Source organism: Oryzias melastigma, linkage group LG6 (genome assembly GCF_002922805.2).
Source record: "Oryzias melastigma strain HK-1 linkage group LG6, ASM292280v2, whole genome shotgun sequence".
NCBI lineage: Eukaryota > Metazoa > Chordata > Actinopteri > Beloniformes > Adrianichthyidae > Oryzias > Oryzias melastigma.
In genome coordinates, this window is record NC_050517.1 from 14,471,564 (window position 1) to 14,493,463 (window position 21,900).

General features: G+C 37.6%; 3 protein-coding genes across 4 annotated transcripts; 2 read left to right on the forward strand and 1 right to left on the reverse strand.

Moving 5' to 3' along the window:
• Nucleotides 1-1,294: 1,294 nt before the first annotated feature.
• On the reverse strand, nt 1,295-4,276 carry LOC112152320 (troponin I, slow skeletal muscle). The gene is made up of 8 exons (XM_024281817.2): nt 4,167-4,276; nt 3,131-3,159; nt 2,926-2,929; nt 2,781-2,822; nt 2,561-2,692; nt 2,396-2,485; nt 1,869-2,039; nt 1,295-1,795 (listed from the first exon to the last, which is right to left on the reverse strand). The coding sequence occupies exons 2-8, from the start codon at nt 3,139-3,141 to the stop codon at nt 1,709-1,711; spliced, it is 537 nt and encodes a 178-aa protein (XP_024137585.1). The 5' UTR covers nt 3,142-3,159; nt 4,167-4,276; the 3' UTR covers nt 1,295-1,708.
• LOC112152317 (interleukin-17 receptor A) lies at nt 2,481-13,075 on the forward strand. 2 transcript variants are annotated; one of them, XM_024281814.2, is made up of 12 exons: nt 2,481-3,583; nt 6,680-6,746; nt 6,823-6,853; nt 6,983-7,111; nt 7,252-7,370; nt 9,712-9,829; nt 10,032-10,079; nt 10,183-10,334; nt 10,438-10,512; nt 10,611-10,680; nt 10,767-10,859; nt 10,939-13,075. In XM_024281814.2, the coding sequence occupies exons 4-12, from the start codon at nt 7,099-7,101 to the stop codon at nt 11,877-11,879; spliced, it is 1,629 nt and encodes a 542-aa protein (XP_024137582.1). In that variant the 5' UTR covers nt 2,481-3,583; nt 6,680-6,746; nt 6,823-6,853; nt 6,983-7,098; the 3' UTR covers nt 11,880-13,075. The 2 variants fall into 2 exon arrangements, with proteins under 2 accessions (XP_024137582.1, XP_024137581.1); XM_024281813.2 differs by lacking the exon at nt 2,481-3,583 and having other exon boundaries at nt 6,223-6,746.
• zgc:136858 (uncharacterized protein LOC678543 homolog) lies at nt 12,100-21,358 on the forward strand. The gene is made up of 19 exons (XM_024281812.2): nt 12,100-12,133; nt 14,643-14,744; nt 14,843-14,957; nt 15,026-15,200; nt 16,661-16,772; nt 16,996-17,102; nt 17,228-17,354; nt 17,473-17,593; nt 17,687-17,772; nt 17,973-18,109; nt 18,177-18,236; nt 18,330-18,393; nt 18,494-18,588; nt 18,667-18,795; nt 19,832-19,946; nt 20,038-20,175; nt 20,272-20,438; nt 20,525-20,607; nt 20,883-21,358. The coding sequence occupies exons 2-19, from the start codon at nt 14,666-14,668 to the stop codon at nt 21,091-21,093; spliced, it is 2,121 nt and encodes a 706-aa protein (XP_024137580.1). The 5' UTR covers nt 12,100-12,133; nt 14,643-14,665; the 3' UTR covers nt 21,094-21,358.
• Nucleotides 21,359-21,900: the final 542 nt, after the last annotated feature.

Here is a 21,900-nt window from a genome sequence, read left to right on the forward strand (position 1 = left end):
CAGCCTCTCTGGTCAGTGCCGGTACTGCAACGTTTTGTTACTTCCGGGTTGGCTTCACGTTCCGCCTGCCAGTGTTGGGGGTTGGTTCAAACGCGTGTAGCAGAATATCGGACTTCTATCGTGTTTACATGGACTGGAATGCGCGCCGACACAGTCGGTATATGAACCTTAAAATTCACAGACGCGCACGCAGGTGCGAGCCAAGCTCAGGATGACATGTTTGACAGGCAGGTGCAGCGGATCGGGCTACAGGTTTACGGCTCGGACCTCGTGGAGCTCTGATTAAACAGGAACAGCCAGCACGTCAAAAACGTATTCCTCGACATCATATCTGTCTCTCATTCATTCTGAGAGAGACATCCACAGACAGAGCTGGTAGCCCCTTCGACACGCGGCGCAGCGACAGAAACACATTTTTTGACGAGCCGCGAGCAGCAAATTCCCCGCGCGAATTTGTCACGCAAATCGCGTTTGGTGTTTCATGGCCCCTCCTCCGCCCAGCTGACTGGAGGAATGAATGAGTAAGCGAGGTACTGGACAGCCCGCTGATGTCCCGCCTCCAGAGTCATATACCTCACCATGATTGGTTCATTCAGCTCTGCACACAACAACTGTCATTCATATCAGACTTGCGGGCCGCACTAACAGTAATCTTTCGTATGAAGATGCGGGCCGCAAATCATCATCCTGCGGGCCGCAGATGGCCCGCGGGCCGCGAGTTTGAGACCCCTGCTCTAAAGACAATCAGCTCCATTATTTCCAACAAAGTAATATTTTAACTACTAAAATTATGTAAACACTGTGCATTAGTGATAAGATACACGATACATGACTCTAGAAGTAAAAATTAAATTAGTCTGACCCGACAAGCATTCACTTTAAATTGGCTGGGATAGGCTCCAGCAACACCATGACCCCTAAAGGGAATAAGTGGATTTAGAAGATGGATGGGTTTTTCTAATGAGATAAAGAATTTAGTATGAAAGTATCTTAACTTTAGAACGGTCACATGCCAGGACTGACTCATCAAATTAGCTCTTCTGATGGTTGAGTGCTGCAGATAGTTGGAGGGGTTATCTTTTCAACACCCATTTGATGTCATCTTAAATAGGATAAAAAAAGGAGTAATAAAGATCATTCCCCCCCTCCATCCCCACATGAAAAGCCCACACCATAAAATATTTAATATTTTTACATTGATTAATGGGTGCTATTAATTTGGAGAGACTATCCCATAAATCATGATAATTGTGAGACTTCCTCTTGCTGAAATATTATTAAGATTTAGATTTTCTTCTTTTTTGGCTATTATTTCAAACCAACTTTATTCAAACAAATTGTTTTCAACTTCAGGGATCAATTATGAGACTTTATTCTGCATCACATTTATAGATTGTGAAAAAGCGCCATCATCTGTGCAACAGCAGTACTGCACTCCAATGTTCTGAAGCCCATGACAGAAGCCATGACTACGCTTCAATGCAGGGATATAACACTCTTTTTGTACATAATACATTACTATATACATTGCATACATATTCATACATTCAATCTTGAGACAATTATAGAGCTAGTTTAATTTTATCAGAAGCAAAAGCCTTTTTGAACTTATTGTAATGTCTGTGATGGTTGAACAAGGGCATAAATGAATGAAAAACAATGTGGGCTCTTGCTTTGCAAACTTTCGGTTTGGAAGATGGACTTCTTCTTATTGTCCTGCATTGAACAGCTTCTTCCTGCCCTCCATGCCAGACATAGCCTCCACATTCTTGCGCCAGTCCGTCACTTCTTCCCTCTAAAATAATCAGGAAAAAAAAGTTTAGAACAAATCTAACATTTCATTTTTTGTGTTTTTTTTTGTTCTTGACCTTTTCATCATCTTTCTTCACAGTCTTGAGGTTGGCCTTGAAGTCAGCCTTCATGAGTTTGGAGGCATCGGTGTACGCGCCCAGCACGTCATCTGTCGTTTTCTTCACCCTCTTCAAACTGGGCCTCTTGATGCCTTTCAGATTAACGATCTTCTGCCTCAAGGACTCGATCTGTCCGACAAACAACTCAGTTACAGAAAAATCCAAGTGTCCTCTGCAGCAAGTTATTTTGCAGCATCCCCTCAATGCATTGCAAAACTATTTTTTTCTAATCTCTACAAAAGTTATTTAACTTAATTTAGAACAATTTGACTTAACAGGTGAGATGTTATGATTCTGTACACATCTTATCCTAAATACACTGTTTTATTTTAGTAGTTTTTTTTCTTTTTACATAAAAAAAATTATTTTTGGTGTAGATTTTTACAAACAAGTCAGTCAAACATCAATGTCTCATGCAAAGACAAGTTAATATGATAATAAATTAGAGAAAATAAGTATTTAGATTCTCTGAATTCATTGCATACCTCGTTCTCATTTTTGGCCACTTTTACTTCCATATCGTAGCGCGTCTCATCCACAACATCAATCTTTTGATGGAGGTCTTTGCAGAGGTCCTACAATTTAAAAGAGGATGCATTTATAGTAGTCTTTAAATGACAAATGAGTGATCCGACTTGCCTTTTCAGTACCTGAAGCTGCTGGACTGACAGGCCTGAGAGCTTCAGTGGAGGATAGGATTCACTCACAACTCTTTGTTTCTCAAGTTTTTTCTCTTCAATTTCAGCCACCAGCATAGAAGCTGCTTTCTTTAGCAACTTAGACTGAAACAAAGTAAAGGTTTACTAAAAAAATGTGCCAAAACAGGCTTGTAGAAAACATAAATATGTTAGAAAATGCAAAATAATTTACCTTTAGGAGCAGTCGGCGTGTTGCTGAGTATTTTGGCTTTCTCTATAAAAAAAAAAAAAAGTTCCATTTATGGATAATAGCAATTATAATTGTATATTTCTCCTGACTTTAAAAAAGTATAACATTTTGTGTCATTTTCACTCACCGGTCTTCATCATGCGAAAATATGTGAAAGAAATTCAAAAGATTTATGTTTATTCCTGTTTATGTAGCTTAATTATTAGAAACCTAGCATGAAAAAAGTTTGTTCAAATCTCTTAAAGCTACTTTAAATACAATTGATCATGAGACAGATTATTTTTGAGTTCTTTATTCTCTCAGTGTGAAAAGGTCATAAAATCACCACTCACCCCTCAGACATGACAGCAGCTTATGGCTCCTTAGGAGAAGAGATAAAATATTATTGGTTGATACTAAGTACTCAATTATTGCACATTTTCAAATAATCTCTAACTATTTTTCTAAAACTCTTGTGTTTTTTAATGTTAAGAGTTATTTATCACAATGTGCTTAATTTACTTACAAAGCAGATATAAACACACCATACTCTTATATGAGATTTTCTAGGATATTAATAATTCAGTTTTTTCAAAGCCTCACTGTTCATGTCAGTATTTTTTATTTCAATGAAATAATTCCTTTCAAGCGTCCACTGGGGCTTTCGAATGCTTTCTGTTCTTTTCCAGGACTGAGTTCTTGCTCCGTCGCTGAAAGGCCTGGAGTGCAGCTCGCTGCCCTGCTATATTGGACTGCATTGCCCCCATTCTTCTGAGTGTGCCAAGCACGACAGTGGCCTTGATAATGTCAGTGAAAGCACAAATGTTTGGCATTTGAAGAAAAGCAGCATTTTTTTTCTTTCTAAATTGTGTTTTCTACCTTTAAAGGGGTTGGAACCTCAACATTTGATGGATGTTTACAAAAAAATAGATTTGAGACAATTAAGGTCAAAATGACTAAGAAAAGTCAAGGTGAACATTATAAAGAACTAATATTTGAAAAAGTTGGCACCATTTTTTTCTCTTTAGTTGAATATTCCCAAAGAAAACCTCTACAATTTGTCACATTAGGTGCCGTAAGTCGTTTGGGAACTGAAGGCTTCAAATTACAATTCCCTCTGTGAAGGGATCATGAGATAATTAGGAAGCTTGAGGCCAGCTTGCTATGTTAAAGTTTGTTTAAGACCTTGGCGACTTGGCTGCGACTCCGCCGGCATAAATGCCAGTGCGTGTCTCTGTCCAGTTTTCATTTCTAACAACTCAGTCCTTGTGCTGTCACAGAAGCTCCCTCCTCTCCTCAAAGTCAAATTAAGGAGTCAAACACTCAAATAAATCTCTTTGACGTTTGTTTTTTCTGGTAAATATCAGGAGAAATCTTGTGTAAACTTACCTTAAAGATGAGAAGAAATCAGACAAGGCAGGAGATCAGCAGATGATAAAACAAATTCAGTTTTGAGGTTATTACTAGCAGGTCTACGCGCTCAGAGGATCATGCGATTGGCTCGTTAAAATAGACCTCTCGTCCACCTGACAGTCGCTGCATCATAATGCACAATGCCTTTTTGATTCGCCCTCTACGCGTGACCCATTTATTTCATGCGATTGGATTGCACAAGGGCACACCTCACAGACCCCTCACCTAACTGTCAGCTGAGCAGCCCTCTTCAGATGCCATCAGCTTGGAGCATGTGTGCTTTTTAAGTTTGTGTCCAATGTGCTTCTGGCAGAGGGCGACATCAAAGTCCAGCTGCTTTTGAGCCACATTTCAGTCACAGGTTGTTGTTTTTTACCCCTTTAGATAGAAGAAATCTTAGAATTGACATGCAAAATATGCAAAACTCACAGGAAGTAGATGTACTGCTATTTATAGAGCTTCATGACAAATAAGTTTTATGGCACTTCCAGTTGGTGCATTTAAAAAACAGCCTCACCTTTATTTCATCATTAGTGTAAGAGTTAAATAACAACTCAATATAAACCCTTAATACATTTTTATTTTATTCAAACCTTTAAACTGATTTATAAAAATATCTGTATTTCATGCAAAATCCTACATTGGAAGTCAGTAAAGAAACAAAAATGAGTTATTTTCATTCCAAACAAAATTTCACATTAAAAAAGACAGCAGGGTTTTTAGAGGAGTGTGTTTGTTTTGAAGAAAATGCCACCCTGGCTTCTGAATCCTAATTACCATGACCTGTCCATCAGGCAGAATGGAGACATGTACAGTCTATTCTGGTCAGATCACTTGTGTGTGGCACTGATATAGTTTAGCACAGTGTTCAGTCAAACACGCGGTAACACTGAGACAATGAGACAGAGATTAACCCTCAGCCGTGCCTTTATTTCTGTCCCATTGCGCCTTTCCTGGTAACTAAGCAGATGGTGAGTGTGGTGGATGAGATTCTTCTGGTATTTCACAATAACTTCAGTGAAAATGCAATGTTGACGTTGTGAAGATATTTATTATTAAATTATTTGGGAGAAAAAATTACTTAAATTTGCCAAAATTGAAGTGGTTTAGTTTGATTTAAAATATTTATGTTTCATCCGTTGATTTATTCATTATAAAAAAGGACCTTTCATTATTGTAGAATTAACTTGTTGCCTTTTTAGTGAAGAACTTTTCTTAAAAAAATAGTTATGGAACTGCCTCAGTAATCACACACTAGTTAACACTAGAAAGGTTCCATTACCTGCAATAATGCTAGTGTGAATGCTTTTTGAAGAAATTTACTTTAATTGCTGAATAATGTTATGAGTGTGCTGAACATTTTGATGCCAATTTTGCACAGGTTTTCATAGTGCACAAAGAATTGTACAAATTTCTTAAAATAAACAATAAAAAATCGCAAAAATTGCATAAAAATTCGAAAAAGTGTAAATGGTAAGAATAAGAAAAGTGCCGAATGAATTACCTGAATATGCTGAATGTTTTCATACCAAACTAGCGCAATTTGCAGAGTGTACACAAAGAGTTTGAGGAATTTCTTGAAAGAATTCACAAAAATTTTAAAACACCTTAAAGGTATGAATACCAGAAGTACAAGCATGACTCTCCAGAATGTGCTGAACGCTTTGAAACCTATATTGCATAGGTTTTAAAAGTACATAAAAAAAGTTAAAGAATTTCTTAAAAAAAATGATAAAAATGACAAATTTTAAAATGCATAACAGGTATGAATACCACAATTACAAGTTAGAATCTCCTGAGCGTGCTGAATTATTTGTTATCAATTTTGCGAAGGTTTTAAAAGTGCACAAAGAATTTGAAGAATTTCTTTAAAAAAAATCGCAAAAACTTCATAAAATGTTAAAATGCGCAAAAGATATGAATACTAAAATTACAAGCCAATGTCCTGAACAGTATGATACCAATATTACATAAGTTGTAAAAGTGCACAAAACATTTTAGAAACTTCCCATTGATTTAACATGGCTTGAAAAATCCCATAAATTGCGTTAAATTTAAAAAAAACTGTAATGTTTATGAACACCAAACGTACAAGCAGCAATGTCCTTAACAAGCTGAACTTTTTTTGAATAACAAGATTGCAGAAATTGTGTTTGAGTTTTTACTTGTCTTAAAACGTACAAAAGTGGAAACAAATAATAGGAAAGTAAAACAGAACAGGATCACAAACACACACATACATATAGATTATTGTTACCTTCATCATTTGCCTAGTCAGTGTTTGTCAGAGTGAAAGTAACAACATCCTTCCTGTGTTCTTAGATGTCAGAGCCTGATAAAAAATAAAGAGAGAAAAACTGCCTGAAATCATAGAAGTTTTGCTTTCATTCAAAGAGCTGCACGGTTTCCCCAATTTGAGTTTATTTTTTTATATTTTTTATATCTTTTTGTTGTTTTCTTTTCCACTGGATTTCCACCATGATGACCAGTTTGTTGCTTTTATGCTTTTGTGTGGCTGCTGAAGCTTCTCTGAAGATACTGGACTGCAGCAATAAGGTAGGAACTGGGTTTCTATGGGCAAATGAGCAAATGTTGTTAAAATAAGTCAGATGTTTATGTTGTGTTTTAACAGGGTCTTTACAACTGCACCACTAGAGCTAATTGTAAGTGTCTACTTAAACTTCTATAAGATCTACAACACATTATAACATTCAGATTATCAATTGAAAAGTTAGTTGTTTTCATGTTAAAACTGTATAATGCATGTTAATGTGAATCTCCCTTAATACTAGATGGCTGTTTGGATACAAATTATACTGTTCCCAGAAATTGTTCCCCAAATGGCCCATTGGTGACTACAAAGTTCAGAGAACATTTGAGTTTTCTTGTTGTGACCGTTGGTTGGACCATGCAACCAGATGGTAGGTGATCCTAAAAATCGTTTGGTTGTGTTTTAACGTTAGATTTATAGTTTGATGAGCTGTTGTCAACAAATTAAAATGAATCCGGGTCTGAAAAGTTTTGAGAAATTCAACTCATTTTTTTTTTTTTTTTTAAACAGCCTCCACTTCTTTCATTACTGGAACAAGGATAAGGATTGTGGATGAAATGACGACTGAAAGTGTGTGTGTGCAGTATGCTTACACATTTCAAACAATACTGGGGTCAGATAATATGAAGGTTAGACACATTTTTGTTAACTTGTACCATTTTTTAAAAATGAAGGTTAGACACATTTTTGTTAACTTGTACCATTTTTTAAAAAACTTTTAATCAGTTTGTTGATCATTTTGCATGCTTATCTTTCATTCAGCACATCCTTCTATGTCTTCCTGTGTATGTGAGTGAAGAGGTGCTTTTTAATCTAGCCTAAAAGGACTGCTCTTGCCTTTTAACAAATATCAAAATTAAGAATCTCGCAATTGTCTGTACAGCACTGAGCAAATTTGTGGAACAATGTAGCTGTGGGTGACCATGTTTTCTGCCCTCAACTTTTTATTTATTTATTTTTTTATATATAAATTACCAGCCCAAACTGGCTTTTTTTTTTCAAATAATTCCCTTTTTTTAATCTTACCTCCTGAGGTGTGTAGTTCTTTTGAAACACATGTATCTTTGTTGAGAGGAACTGTTTACAACCCAAAAAACAGGAGACCAGACTTGGTGACAGAAACTACAACATTTTATAAATAATCTGAAATATAACAAGACAATGGAAACAACCAAAAGAAAGTGTCAGGCCTGAAGAGCTGACAGTGAAAAACTGGAAACCAGACTCTTAAATAGACTGAGGGGGGTTAACTAAATGAAGACAGCTGTGGTGGATGATGAACCTTAACTAGGTCAGACTGACGGGGAAAGCAGAACATGACCAAAACCAAAAATCCAAGCACAGAATCCTCACACTTTCAGTCTTGATTATTATGAAGAGCCATCATTTTTTTATTTTTAAACTTTTTAAACTCATTTATGGAACTGGGGCTGTTGACATGGCATGAAGTGGCTTTTATCCATCTTTCTGGGGGAAATTTAGTGTCAAAATTAGTTTGATTTGAGTCATATGTACTATGAAAGCCAAGGCCGGTCCTGGGTATTGGTGACCTAGGCGGCTGCCTAAGCCACCATCTGCTGGAGGGGGTGCCAAATCTCAATGATTATATACTATATTTGTTTTTCTTTCTTTTTTTTATATTTTAGTTGATGTACCACTTATTTCATGTAAAAAAAATAAAAAGTATTTTTTTAAAAACGAAAATAAAATAACTCAAAAGTTTGATGTAATCAAAAACTCTGCAGTGCAGTGCCCCCCCTTCCTGTCGCTGCTGCTGTCTAAGATGGGTTTGGGGGAGGAGAGGGGCGTGCGGTGTCAGTGCTTCTTTAAAACTTTAAGGATGAAAAAAGGAATTGAAGGAAACACCTGCTCAAAGCAGAAATTTTGTCTGTTTTACTTATATAAAATTGCTTGGAAATTCACCCTCCCCCACTGCATTTTGGTCAAAAAATGAATGAATTAATGAATTAATGAAATGGTTTATTTGAAGGGCTGCACGGTGGCGCAGTGGTTAGTGCTCTTGCCTCACAGCGAGAAGGCCCCGGTTCGACTCCAGGCTGGGACCTTTCTGTGTGGAGTTTGCATGTTCTCCCTATGCATGCGTGGGTTTTCACTGGGGTCTCCGGCTTCCTCCCACCATCCAAAAACATGCTTCATAGGTTAATTGGTGACTCTAAATTGCCCCTAGGTATGAATGTGTGTGTGATTGAGTGTGTGATTGTGGCCGTCTGCGACAGACTGGCGACCTGTCCAGGGTGTACCCCACCTTCGCCCTTCAGTAGCCGGGTTAGGCTCCGGCACCCCCGCGACCCCGAAAGGGAAGAAGATGGATGGATGGTTTATTTCAAACAATAGGTCATAATAAATGAAATAACATATCACTTAAGGAATCACAAATAGATCACTTGAAAGGGAGTGGAAGGAAGTGAACTTATATAATCCCACCCCGACTCGACCATACCACTTTCTACATGAATTATCAATATCTGGTTCAGGACTTAATATCAAATATTAATAGATTCAGGCTATCAAGGATTATTAGAATCATTGATGTAATCACATTTCAAAGCATCCATGACAAATCATTTATATTAATCAGTAACAATAATCTAATATTCTCATTGAAAAAAAAGACTGTGCAGACTGTATTCAAAGAATTATGATAATACAAAAAGTAATAAGTAAATCATCTTCATTTGCTAATGCAGTAAAAATCTAAATATTCGCATTAAAAAAAGACAATTAGCGCAGATTGTATTTATCAAAGAATGATTATACCCAAAACCCAAAAACCCTCAGCACCCATAGTGGTTAACATCAGAGTGAATAGTGCTTAACCAGTCTGTACTTCTAGTTCTAAATTCACTGTTGGCCGTTTGTGAAGCAACTGCTAAACAAATGTATGCAAATGTTGCCGAATATCAACAGTTCATGAATAGAGCTTGTTTTGTTTTATTTGTTTACTATAAGTGGAGCTTTTCCATGAATGCTGTGGCAGAGCCTAACCATGTCTACACCATGACGGTTTTCAATCTGCCAGAACCTGAGTATGGAAACAACAGGATCAAAAAGCAAATCAGCATTCCAGGTAAGAGCCCATCACATTGTCGTTCTAATGACAAAAAAAGACATTTGTTTTGCCTTTCTATTCCTTTTATTAGAATAAGTAGTTAATTTTTAAAGGACATTATTATTTTATTATTTTGCTCATTGTAAAGATTTTTTTTGTCTAAAGTTGTGTTTGCTTTTATAGTCTCACCAACTTAATAAATGTCTTCATTTGCTGTCAGGGTGTGACAGCGAAACCATCAAAAAGTTCCAGGTCTGTCAGGAAAATGGTTAGTATTTTATATTTTGTTCTTTTTAATTAATAAATTATTCTAATATTTAGATCTTAAACATCTTTTGCTTTATGTGCTTGTGTGCCGGTTGATGTTTTAGGCAGCCTGTGGGATCCCAGAATGTCTGCTGTATTTACCAGTGGGAAGCCAAAGGACTCTGTTGTTGTGACTTTTGAATCTGCACCGTATGCTGACAGATACCAAGTTTCCATCCAGATCAGTGGTTTTAGATACTTAAAGAATGCCTCAAAGGTTTCTACCCATAATTTATTGCCTTTTTATATTGCCTTTTTTGCTTGGACTTCCTGGTTTATTGTGAAAAGTTTTACAGAAGATGTTATTTTAAATCCAACAGGAAAACAGAACATCACTGAATGTGAGACTTGAAGTTGATTCTTTCTGGTTTTCAGAGTGTGAAGCCTTAGTAATGGTGAGTTAGAAGTTTAATTTGATATTTCAGCACTTGATAAAGTAATTTCCTGTAGAGATGAAGCTTCATCGGCTCACCTCCATCAACTTTATTTTAAGATCCAGCCATTTTTTCCGCGCTGCAAAAATCATTGTAAGACAGCAGAGAAAAGCTTTGATCGCTGCAAAGGTCAGATTTTCAGATACCATGCAAATTAAGGATAAAATCAATATGTTTGCTTCGACCTATTAAGACAATGTATGTTTCTTTTTCAGACATAACTCCATTAATCATTTACTTGGGTTTGGGGCTGCTTCTTGTGGTTTCTGCTTGCCTCACGTACTTACTGTTGAAGTCTCATCATCAAGGTTTGCATTTTTATAAATTGAAAAATAATTTCCAGTATGCATTTTTACAGTGAAAATATAACCGTCCTTTATTCCTCAGATCGTTCAAACACATCCACATCTGCTGCAGAAGAGCCACCACAACTCGTCTTTCCAGTTCAAGAGAGGAAACGTGTCCTCATCATCTACTCCCTTGACCATCCTTTGTACAAAAACATTGTTCTCAAGTTTTGTGCTTTCCTCATGACCAAATGTGGTACAGAAGTAGTTCTGGACCTGCTGGATTCAACCAGACTGTCAGTGCTGGGAAGAATTCAGTGGTTGGACAGCCACAAAGAGCAATTTGAGAACTCCTCGGATAAGATACTCATTCTTTGCTCACAGGGAGTACAAGCCAAATGGAGAGCCATGTGTGGTGGCAAGCAGGTATTTCTGAAAGAGGACGCCTGCTCACTCACAGGTGACATGCTCACTCCATTCTTTGCCCTCATGCTCCCCCACTTTATCCAGTCCATGTCATTTAAAAAGTACATCATAGCTTACTTTGATGATGTTTGTTCTGAGGAAGACGTTCCGTCTCCTTTCAACGTGACGGTACGCTACAAGCTGATGAAAGACTTTGAGGACGTTTTTTTCAGAATCTTGGACACAGAAAAACATGAACCAGGACGGATAAAGCAAATCGATGGACTATCAGAGGACAAATATCATGAGTGTCCCTCAGGCAGAGCCCTGCGGGACGCCATAGAAGCATTTCGGGCTTGTCAGATGGAGCAGCCACAGTGGTTTGAGGAGGAGTTACTCCAAAGCTCAGAGCTGGAGGATGAGATGGGATCAGATAGTATGTATAACTACTCAAGAACAACAACTAACCACCTGGTGTGCTCCATGTTTGACCCGGTTCAAGCTGTGAATCATGTAGAGGCTGAAAATTATTTCTCTGTACATGAAATTGATCTTCAGATGGATAAAAAGCCTCAAATGTGCTCTACATTAGAGTTCAATTCTAACATCGTTGGGCACAATCGTCTGCTATTATAAAATACAACTAGACTCTGGAAGCCTTTTATTTTGGAGGGTAAAAATTCCCATAATCTCTCCTTAGCATATCTAAAATATATCACAAAAAGTGTTCAAATAAATAAACGGTGGCATAAACACACACTTGTGCGTGTGACAATTCCAGAGACGTTTAGAATACAGAGATCAGCATATGATTACTGTGGACTGTGTAATCAGTGTTTGAGTCAAAGTCCAGGGTTCCCGGCAAAGACTTTCATGTTGCGCCGGTGAAGGTAAGCACTTTCTGCTTTGTGGAGAAGCCTTTTTCTTACATACCTTCCTGTCAAAATGTAATGTGCTCCAGATCTTTTATTCTGATGGCACAGAAAGGTATCTTATTTTTACATTTTTGTCTGTTTTTCACAACATGTGTTTATTGTTTGTTTCAATTCACACAATGTCTCGTGTAGTTAAGTTTCATTTCATAGATAAGCCTTGTTCAGTTTTATATTGCCCTTTAAATAAACTAATTCTAGTAATTTGGAAACTAGATTCTTTATTTAAATGCAAGTACATTATATATGTATATTAACCAAGGTCCTGAGTAAATGAATGCAGTAAAGTAGAGGAGGTACAAGAGAGAGACCCTGGATTTTTGGGTCCAATTTGTGAGGGAGGCCTCAAAAAAGGAGAGAACGGTGGGAATTTTTGCCAGCTAACTGGAGCAGTGATAATCCTCACAATGGCTGAGTGAGAGTTGTGCTTTGCAGTTGGAACAGGGTGTAGAGAGCCACATCTTTAAACCACCGGAACTAATTAATTGGGGAGTATGTTGGGCTTTCACGGGAAAATTTAAAATCCTTGGATTTTCTTGCAATTGCAAAAAAAAAACGTGTTTTTTAAAAAACTGACAGTAGCTGCCAGGTCCAATTTTTTTTTTTTTTAAAAGCTTTTGCTCTTTGGCGGACAAACGGTTATGAAATGAAGACGTTCCGCTCTTCTTTTGAGGCTGTTGTTATGGGTCTGTGTGTGCAAGAACGGACAGAGTGAACGCTCCTCTCAGTAATAGCACATCTTTGTGGCAAACCAACTAAAGCAGCAGGATCGATCAGGGCTGCAACAAAAAAAGACCCTGGACCTGTGAGAGGAAGAGGTGAAGGTGTCTCAAGTTGTTTCACAGTTGTTATCCACCATGAGAGAAAACGTTAATATCTATTTATCTTGAGTGTGTTAAATTCTTAAATAAAATAAGTCATTCAACATCCATTCATTGATTGCTAATTTAAATTAAGGCTTGAAATAAATATTTTAAATACCAAAAACCTGCATTTTTCTCCATAGATTTTCAGGCATTGTTATGATCCAAATGTGTGTTTGTGAAGCGAATGTGAAAGTGAATGAAGTTAGGAAGGAAGAACAAGATCTATCATTGGAACAGGATCAGTTGGTGTTTATTTGATCCACCAAAAACTAAATGGTTCACCACCCAACAAAGTTGACTTCTCGCACAGCTTTAGGGATGCGGTAATAGGCTTGTTTGCCTTGTACTACCATGCAGGGACAGGGGTATAGGGGGACAAGGGAGGGCAGTTCAATCTTAGAAGTCTTTAATTCAAGCTTCTGGAAGCATTACAAAAATAACAGAGCAATACTTTTAAAGACTCACTCCACTGACAGTCAGGATTTACCATGTACTTGTAGAACACAGAGCATTGTGCAATAGTAAAACATAAAAAGCATAAAACCAAGTATAACAATTTGAAACGGAGATTAAAACCAACATAAAATAGAGTAAAAAGGCTAGGCTGATGCAAAAAGGCTGTAATAGAGGAACAATTCTTTTTTTAAACTCTCCAAGAGCGTGATCACTCCAATAGCAAGTGGCAACTGATTGGAGACTTTATGAGACAACACAGTAAAAGCACGATCCCCCAGGACATTTGGTTCTGGGAACCAGTAGTACACACTGGTCTGCAAAGCGTAAGAACTGAGCGGAGGAGTATTTTAAAACCAGACTGGAGAAATAAGGAGGTGCCGTACCTGCCAATGGCTTAAAAGTAAAAAACAAGAATTTTGATAAAAAACAAGTACAGCACTGGCAACCAGTTCAAAGAGGTCAAGATCGGGGTTATGTGGTCAAACTTTTTTGCCCCACAAATAAATCTTGCTGCTGCATTTTGGACCAATGTATTTGTTAAACACCCACTCTAATGAAAATTGAGTTTTGGTGTTTTTAACATCTTCTTGCAGCATTTATCTTATGATGGAGGACATAGTTAAAGAAAATTAAGATTTAAACTGTGTTTCTGAGTTTGTCTTACAAGCTCTCTGCTCTGCTCCATTCTGATGCATCTACTTGGAGACAAATAGATCCATGTACATCTTTGTTTTCCTCTTCTGAGCTGGCTCAAAACTGTATGACTGGATGGCTCCCATATTGCTCCCCATTTTTGTCTCACCGCTAATGCTAGGTTGAGGTTATGAGGGGCTGCAAGATGATAGTAAATGTGAGCAGGCTTGATCCTTGCCAGCAGTTCCGCCCACATTTCAGAGGTGAATTTTTAATTAACTCCTGCTGTTCTGCAGAAACTATGTCTTAGGAAACAACAAAGGCTTTTTGATGTTCCCTAAAAAACACAATCATGATTAAAAGGTTACTGGGAATGTTTTTACAATAGATCAGAGGACGTTTGAAGTGAGACTTAAATAAAAACATGTTTTTACGTAGCTCTACCATTTGTACTCTAAGATGAGATTTTTTTTTCCAAAGCACATTTAAATGTAACCTCAATTGTTATCAAGGTTCCAAACAAAACGTGACCAGAATGAAGATGCTAAAAAGGGTTTCAACTCTCATCCTGAGCAGAGGAATTAAATCTTCTCACAGCACATTGTCCAACAAGGGTAAACGGATCTTAACTTACCTCTAACATTGACATTGACCAGATTGAGATTAGAACAACTCAGTGACACTAACAGCAGTCTTCTGTACCTTCATTCAGAGCTCTTTTTCAGAGTTCACCCATCTGTGTCCCAGGCGTTGGGAGAAAACAAGCCAGTGGTTGCACTTGAAAGCACCATCATCACCCATGGAATGCCTTATCCACACAATCTGAGGTGACATCTCCATGAGTTCTACTGTTAGAAGAGAGATGATACTGAAGTTGACTGATATGTCCTTGCAGCACTGCAAAGGAAGTGGAAGCCATTGTGCAGAGTGAGGGAGCCACTCCAGCCACTGTTGGTGTGATTCAGGGGAAAATTCATGTTGGACTTTCACCAGACGAGCTCGAACATCTCGCTCAATGCAGGAACGCCCTGAAGGTGTCACGACGAGATCTGCCTTATATCATCAGCAAAGTAAGACTTTTATACTTAGTTCCCATGTCCTCAATATACACTCACCAGCTACTTTATCAGGTACACCTTGCTACAACCGGGTTGGACCCACTTTTTCCTTCAGAACTGCCTTATTCCTTGGTGACATAGATTCAACAAAATATTGGAAACATTCCTCAGAGAGATTGGTCCATATTGACATGATAGCATCACGCAGTTGCTGCAAATTTGTCAGCTGAACATCTTTGATGCCAATCTCCCATTCCAACACATCCCAAAGGTGATCTGTTGGGTTTAGATCTGGTGACTGTGGAGGGTATTTGAGTCCAGTGAACTCATGTTCAAGAAACTCGTGTCTGAGATTATTCCAGCTTTATGACATGATAGGTTATCCTGCTAGAAGTAACATCAGAAGATGGTTCACTGTGATCATAAAGGGATGGACATGGTCAGTAACAATACTCAGGTAGGCTGTAGGCTGTCGTGTTGTAATCATGTTCAGTTGGTACTAAGGGGCCCAAGGTGTCACAAAAAAAAAAAAAAAAACCCCACACCATTACACCACCACCAGCTTGAACCGTTAATACAAGACAGGATGGATCCGTGCGTTCATATTGTTGATGCCAAATTCTGACCCTATCATCTGAATTTCTCAGTAGAAATAGAGACTCAAGAGATCAGGCAATGTCTTTCAAATCTTCTATTACACCGTTTTGGTCATCCTGTGTGAACTGTAGCCTCAGTTTCCTGTTCTTAGCTGGCAAGACTGGTATCCGGTGTGGTCTTATGCTGCTGTGGTCCATCCACATCAAGATTAGACATGTTGTGTGTTCAGAGATGTTCTTCTGCAGACCTCAAATGTAACCAGTGGTTATTTGAGTTACTATCCTTCTATTAGCTTGAACCAGTCTGGCCATTTTCCTCTGACCCCTGGCATCAACAAGGCATTTTCGCACACAGAATCGTCACTTCCTGGATATTTTCTCTTTTCTGACCATTCTCTGTAAACCCTAGAGATGGTTGTGGGTAAATATCCCAGTAGATCATCAGTTTCTGAAATACTCAGACCAGCCTGTCTGGCACCAACAACTTAAATCACTTCAATCTAACTTTCTTCTCCATTTTGATGCCCGGTTTGAACTTCAGCAGATCGTCTTGACCATGTCTACATGCCCAAATGTGATTGGTTGATCAGAAATTTGCGTTAAAGAACAGTTGGACAGATGTGAGTAATAAAGTACCCACTGAGTGTATTTCCAAAAGTGTTTTTTCTAGTTTTATTACTAACTTGTGTTGTGTCTCCTCCAATAAAACTCAGAACAAACTTGTTTGAAAGACAACACGACTGTCATTCTTCAATGGCTAGAAGACATTGGGCACCTTAAACTTAACAGCACCACACTGCATAAAGAATCACTCGAGCTGAAACCGAAAGAGTTGAAGTTTCATGTTTAGTCCCATTTTGCATTATCTTTTTTCAGGGTCTTTCAGGAGGAACGACTGTGTCAGCCACTATGATAGCTGCACACAGAGCGGGGATCCCTGTTTTTGTCACAGGGGGCATTGGAGGGGTTCATCGAGATGGACACAACAGTAAGCCGTCTCATCTTTTTTATAAAGTCGTTACTGATAGATTTTTTTTTTTGGCCTTTCACAACAAGTTCCACTTGAATGGAACAAAGTTTAAATTAAAACAATAAGAAATCTAATGATAGATTCTTAACAATGTAGAATATCAGTACAGTATTTGCAGAGTATTCTAAGGTAACGAACAGACTGAACTTTACTTTCATTGCAAAAACAATCCTTTCCTCAGGTTTGGACATCAGCACAGACCTGACAGAGCTTGGAAGAACCCCCATAGCAGTGGTCTCTGCGGGAGTCAAATCTATTCTAGACATTGGTCGCACCCTGGAGTTCCTTGTAAGAATATTTAGGTTTTTTTTAAGTAGAAATGATCAGCAAATCACAAGTTATACGGTCAAATATATGTTTCATATTAATTTAACTTTATGATTTCCTTTTACATTCGATTGAACTCCCTGTAGGAGACTCAGGGTGTCTGTGTCGCCACCTATGGAATGACAAAGACTTTTCCAGCGTTCTTCTCTCCACTGAGTGGATTTTCCTCCCCATATCATGTCTGCAACCCGAGTGAGGCTGCAGATCTCATCGGTATGTCTGATCACTTATGTCCTGAATGTAATGAAGACCTGGCTGGTGCAACACTGGACATTTTATATTTTTAAGTCAGTAAACTGAATTCTTTATGCCTTTTAAATCTGTTTTGTAGCAAGCTCTCTGTCATTGGGTCTCCAAAATGGTGTCCTGATAGCAGTGCCCATCCCCGACGAGCATGCAGCAGCAGGGCAGCACATAGAGGAAGCCATCCAGGCTGCAGTAACAGAAGCAAGGTGAGAAGAAGCCTTCTAATGAAGATCATTCAAAAGCAGGAGATGATAGTTTATTTTGGTTGGGAAAACATTTCTCTTTTTAATGTTCCCCAGTTCCAAATGTGTGACAGGTAAAGACGTGACACCATTTATCCTTCAAAAGGTCAACGAGTTGACTCAAGGAAAGTCCCTGCAAGCTAGTATCCTTTGATCAATGGGAGTTATTTAGAAATCACACAGGAAATATGAAGTACATGTATCCGGTGAATAGGAAAAAAATAACTTGTGAGATTACTAAACTTTAGATTGTCACAAGTTGGTGATGTTTGTGTTCAAAGCTTGTGATTTTTTCCTAGAATTGTTTTAAACTCCAATGTCCTTAACATATCCTCTTTGACAGACATGGCTCTCATTCGTAACAATGCAAAGGTTGGCAGTCAGATTGCATGTGCACTATCAAAAAAGACGGCTCAGAGCTCATCAAAAAATCCAAATCAGCATTGTAGAAATCTCTCTACAAAGACAAAATCAGATATTGTGAGTAGGAATGAAGAAAATGTATTTTTGAGTCCTGTCTAAAACTCAAAAAGAGGTTCTGTTGCAGGTGGTTATTGGAGGGATAAATGTTGACTTCATTGCCAAAGGAAAAACAAAAAAAATCCATGTGAGTTTTCATTTTATGTTAAGCATACATATGCAGATCTGCAGAAGGAAATACATTAACTGACTTCTGAGAATGTCATTTTATCTCTCTCAGTTTGGACAGACCAACCCAGGAAGTGTGTGTCAGTCATTTGGCGGAGTGGGACGAAACATAGCCGGTTTGGGTTTCTTTTTTTCTACTTTATCTAATCCTGTACACGCACATTTTCATCAGAATATCTGATTATTGCACCTCGCTCTTTCTGTGCTCTCTTCAAGACTCTCTGAGCAGACTAGGCCAGGCACCCCTGTTCATTTCAGCTACTGGATCGGATGCAAACAGTGATGCAGTGTTTAACTACTGCAAACACATGGTGTGTGGACATTGCTAAGCGTGGCTTAAATCTTGTAGCATTAACATCAAAATATGAACTTTTTGTATTTTCACTAAGAACACAAGTGGTGTGGCCAGGCTGAAGGGGCACAACACAGCAACCTACTGTGTTGTGATCTCAGAGAGTGGAGAGCTGAGTTTTGGTTTAGGAGATATGGACATCCACCGGCAAATCACAGAGGACTATGTAAGTTCTACCAGATCTGCACACTTTTCATTTATTTATTTAGCTAGATTGGTACAAGAAAGGAAGTGTGTGCTTTATCCAACACAGTTTTAGTTTTTTAAGAAAAAAAAGGCTGTATTTCTCTTTAATAAAACAATATAAATGAAACTATTATCTATATGGGGTGTGACTGACAATGCAAACAAGTTTTACTAATAAAAAAGATGTAACTAAACTACAAACTAAAAAACCAAACTAAAAAAAAAATCTGTCCAGCATCCTTGTGTTTAACAATCTAAAGAAGCTACATAGACTGCACTGCAAATACAGGCCTCTTAAATACCATTCGAAAATTGTTGCCCCATTGGCGGATTTTCTTTAAATATTCAAAAAAATAAATAAATCTGCCAATGGGGTAAGAAAAACTGTGCCACCAATAATTTTCTGTTTTTAATTTTACTCACTTTGTATGTAAAATGATGAGGGCCGTAGAGAAAGGAGGGAAAAGGGCATGGAAAATTCCGACTTAAATCTTAGAATTCTGTCTTTAATCATAGAATTCCTGCTTTTTTTTCCCTCATAATTCTGACTTTCATCTCAGAATTCTGACTTTTTTTCTCATAATTCTTACTTTAATCTAAGAATTCTATCTATTTTACTCAGATTTCTGAATTTAAACCAAGAATTCTAACTTACATTTTCAAAACTCTGAATTTTTTTTTGCAAAATTCTGAGATTGAAGTCAACATTTTCCATGCATTATTTTTCTTTCTCAATGGCCCTAACCCTTTTCTGTACTTTTACGTCTTCTCAAACTAATATTATTTTGAAAACTTTCTTGATAAGATTATTTTTCCTGCAAGACAAAAAATAAGCAATTTTGTCTTGAAATAATCATCTTTTTTAGTTTCTTATGATTTATTTTTTCATTTTGTAAATTACAAAAGTTTTCACAATAGGTCTCCATTTTTTTGCAATAAGTTTTGTAAAAAAATAAAAATAAAGGTCGTACTATATTTGACAACTTGTAAAATAAGCTTTAACCCTTTTCATACAGGTGTCTCAGTTTGAGAAACAGCTTTCCTCAGCTGCTCTGGTGTGTCTTGATGGAAACATCCCTGTCTCCACCATCAACTATGTTTGTTCTCTTGCCAAGAAGCACAACATTAATGGTATGGATATGCAGCCATTAAAACTATTGGGAATGGACACAAATACAGGCTCTGGTTGATGTTATTACTGCTTGAATAATCTGTGTCACAGTTTGGTATGAGCCAACGGATGTGGAAAGGGCATCAAAGCCTTTCCTGTCAGACGCATGGAAGTCTTTATCATATTCCTCCCCAAACATGGCCGAGCTGTGCAACATGAATAAAACTCTGGGTATTGCGACGCCCAACGGTAAACAGATCATTCAAAGGAAATCAAAGATGTAGAATCAGTTCTTGTGAAGAGTATAAATAATGTATTGGTAGCTGAGGATGTGGTTTTCTGCAGTGCTGCCAACCTCTCTGGATGAAATCCTGCATGTGGCTGTGTCTCTCTCACGCCCCCTTCTGGAGCATCTTCACTGCTTGGTGGTGACTCTTGGGTCAAACGGGGTGCTGCTGTGTGGGGAGAAAAATGCAGACTCAGTCAACCTGCAGCCGAGAAAACAGAAGAGAGTGAGCAGTTATTTATCTCAGCTATGGAGATGACTCCTGCATCAGCATGGTGAAAATATTTCTGCTGCCTTTTTATTTTTTTGCAGAAAAGACAGCTTTGTGCAGTGCACTACCCAGCACTGATGGTGCCCCCAGAGGAGACAGTGAATGTGTCAGGAGCAGGAGACAGGTGCAAAAGATTTTCCTGTTTTAAGTTAATTTTCCCCACTTCCTTTGCTACAGTATAGCATTGGTTTTCTATGATATTTTTCATAATAGTCAATTTAACTTAAATTTAAATAACAAAACATTAATCTCTAATAGAACATTTAAATAATGGATTTGTTTTGTTAGTCAATAAATGACATTTAGAGTATTTATAGATTTCTAACGCTCCTTTCTACCATTGCAATATGCTAAAGAGCTTAAGTTAAAATCCTGATCATTTATTTTTGGTTTTTGCAGTTTTGCAGGTGCCTTGATAGCAGGAGTCATCCAAGGAAAAGACACAGAAAACTGTGTGCGAATGGGTCTCCTAGCTGCAAAGATGTCCCTGGCATCACAGCATCCCATATCTCCAATGCTCAGTATGGATTCTATAGATCCTACAAAACTAAAGCAAAAGAACTGGCCAACACCAAGCTTTTTCTGGATAGATAAGGGTGTACTTGTCTGAGTTTTTAAAATATCATTTATTTATTTGTTTGTCAATTTTTTATCCTTTTAACTTGTGATTGTTCAGTTTGATTGTAAATGATTTCATAAAAATGCTTTGTCCACAATGGAGTAATAAATAAAGTAATGAATGAAACATGCTAACGTCATGGGCATTTTTGTTGTATTTCTAGTTTAGCCAACACCTGATTAAAAATAACTATGGCTAAATTGATAAAATCAATTAATTGATCTCAGCTCAATAGATCAATAATTGATCCAAAAAGATCAATCTAACACATAAAGCTAAAGTCTGCTAGCTTGAAGCTAACCTATAATGGGATTTCCCATAGGACGGCTAATGCTAACACTTGATCGATCTAAACATACATCGCTGATTAAATGAACATCTTTATATACTCACATGAGTTTTCCAAACTCTTTAAGGCAAATGTTTTTAAAGTAACCCTTTTTGGTCTAAAACAGCTGTTTTTTCCTCATACTTTCTTCTTCTTCTGGAATAAGATCTAATGCTAAAGCGTCACCTTGTGGCCAAACTGAAACACCCTCCAGGAGAGGCAGAACAATTGTTGGAGCTTCTCCGTAGAGAGTCTATGTAGAACTTTAAGGTATTAACAATCTCATTATAATTCTACTGATACATTTTACAGTATGTGAACTATATCAGATTAATATGAACATATTCACCCCCCATATATATATATATATATATATATATATATATATATATATATATATATAGGAAGTGAAATGATCAAGGCTCTGGTCAATCGAATCAAATCAATGTCTCCAAAAAAATAACCTGTAT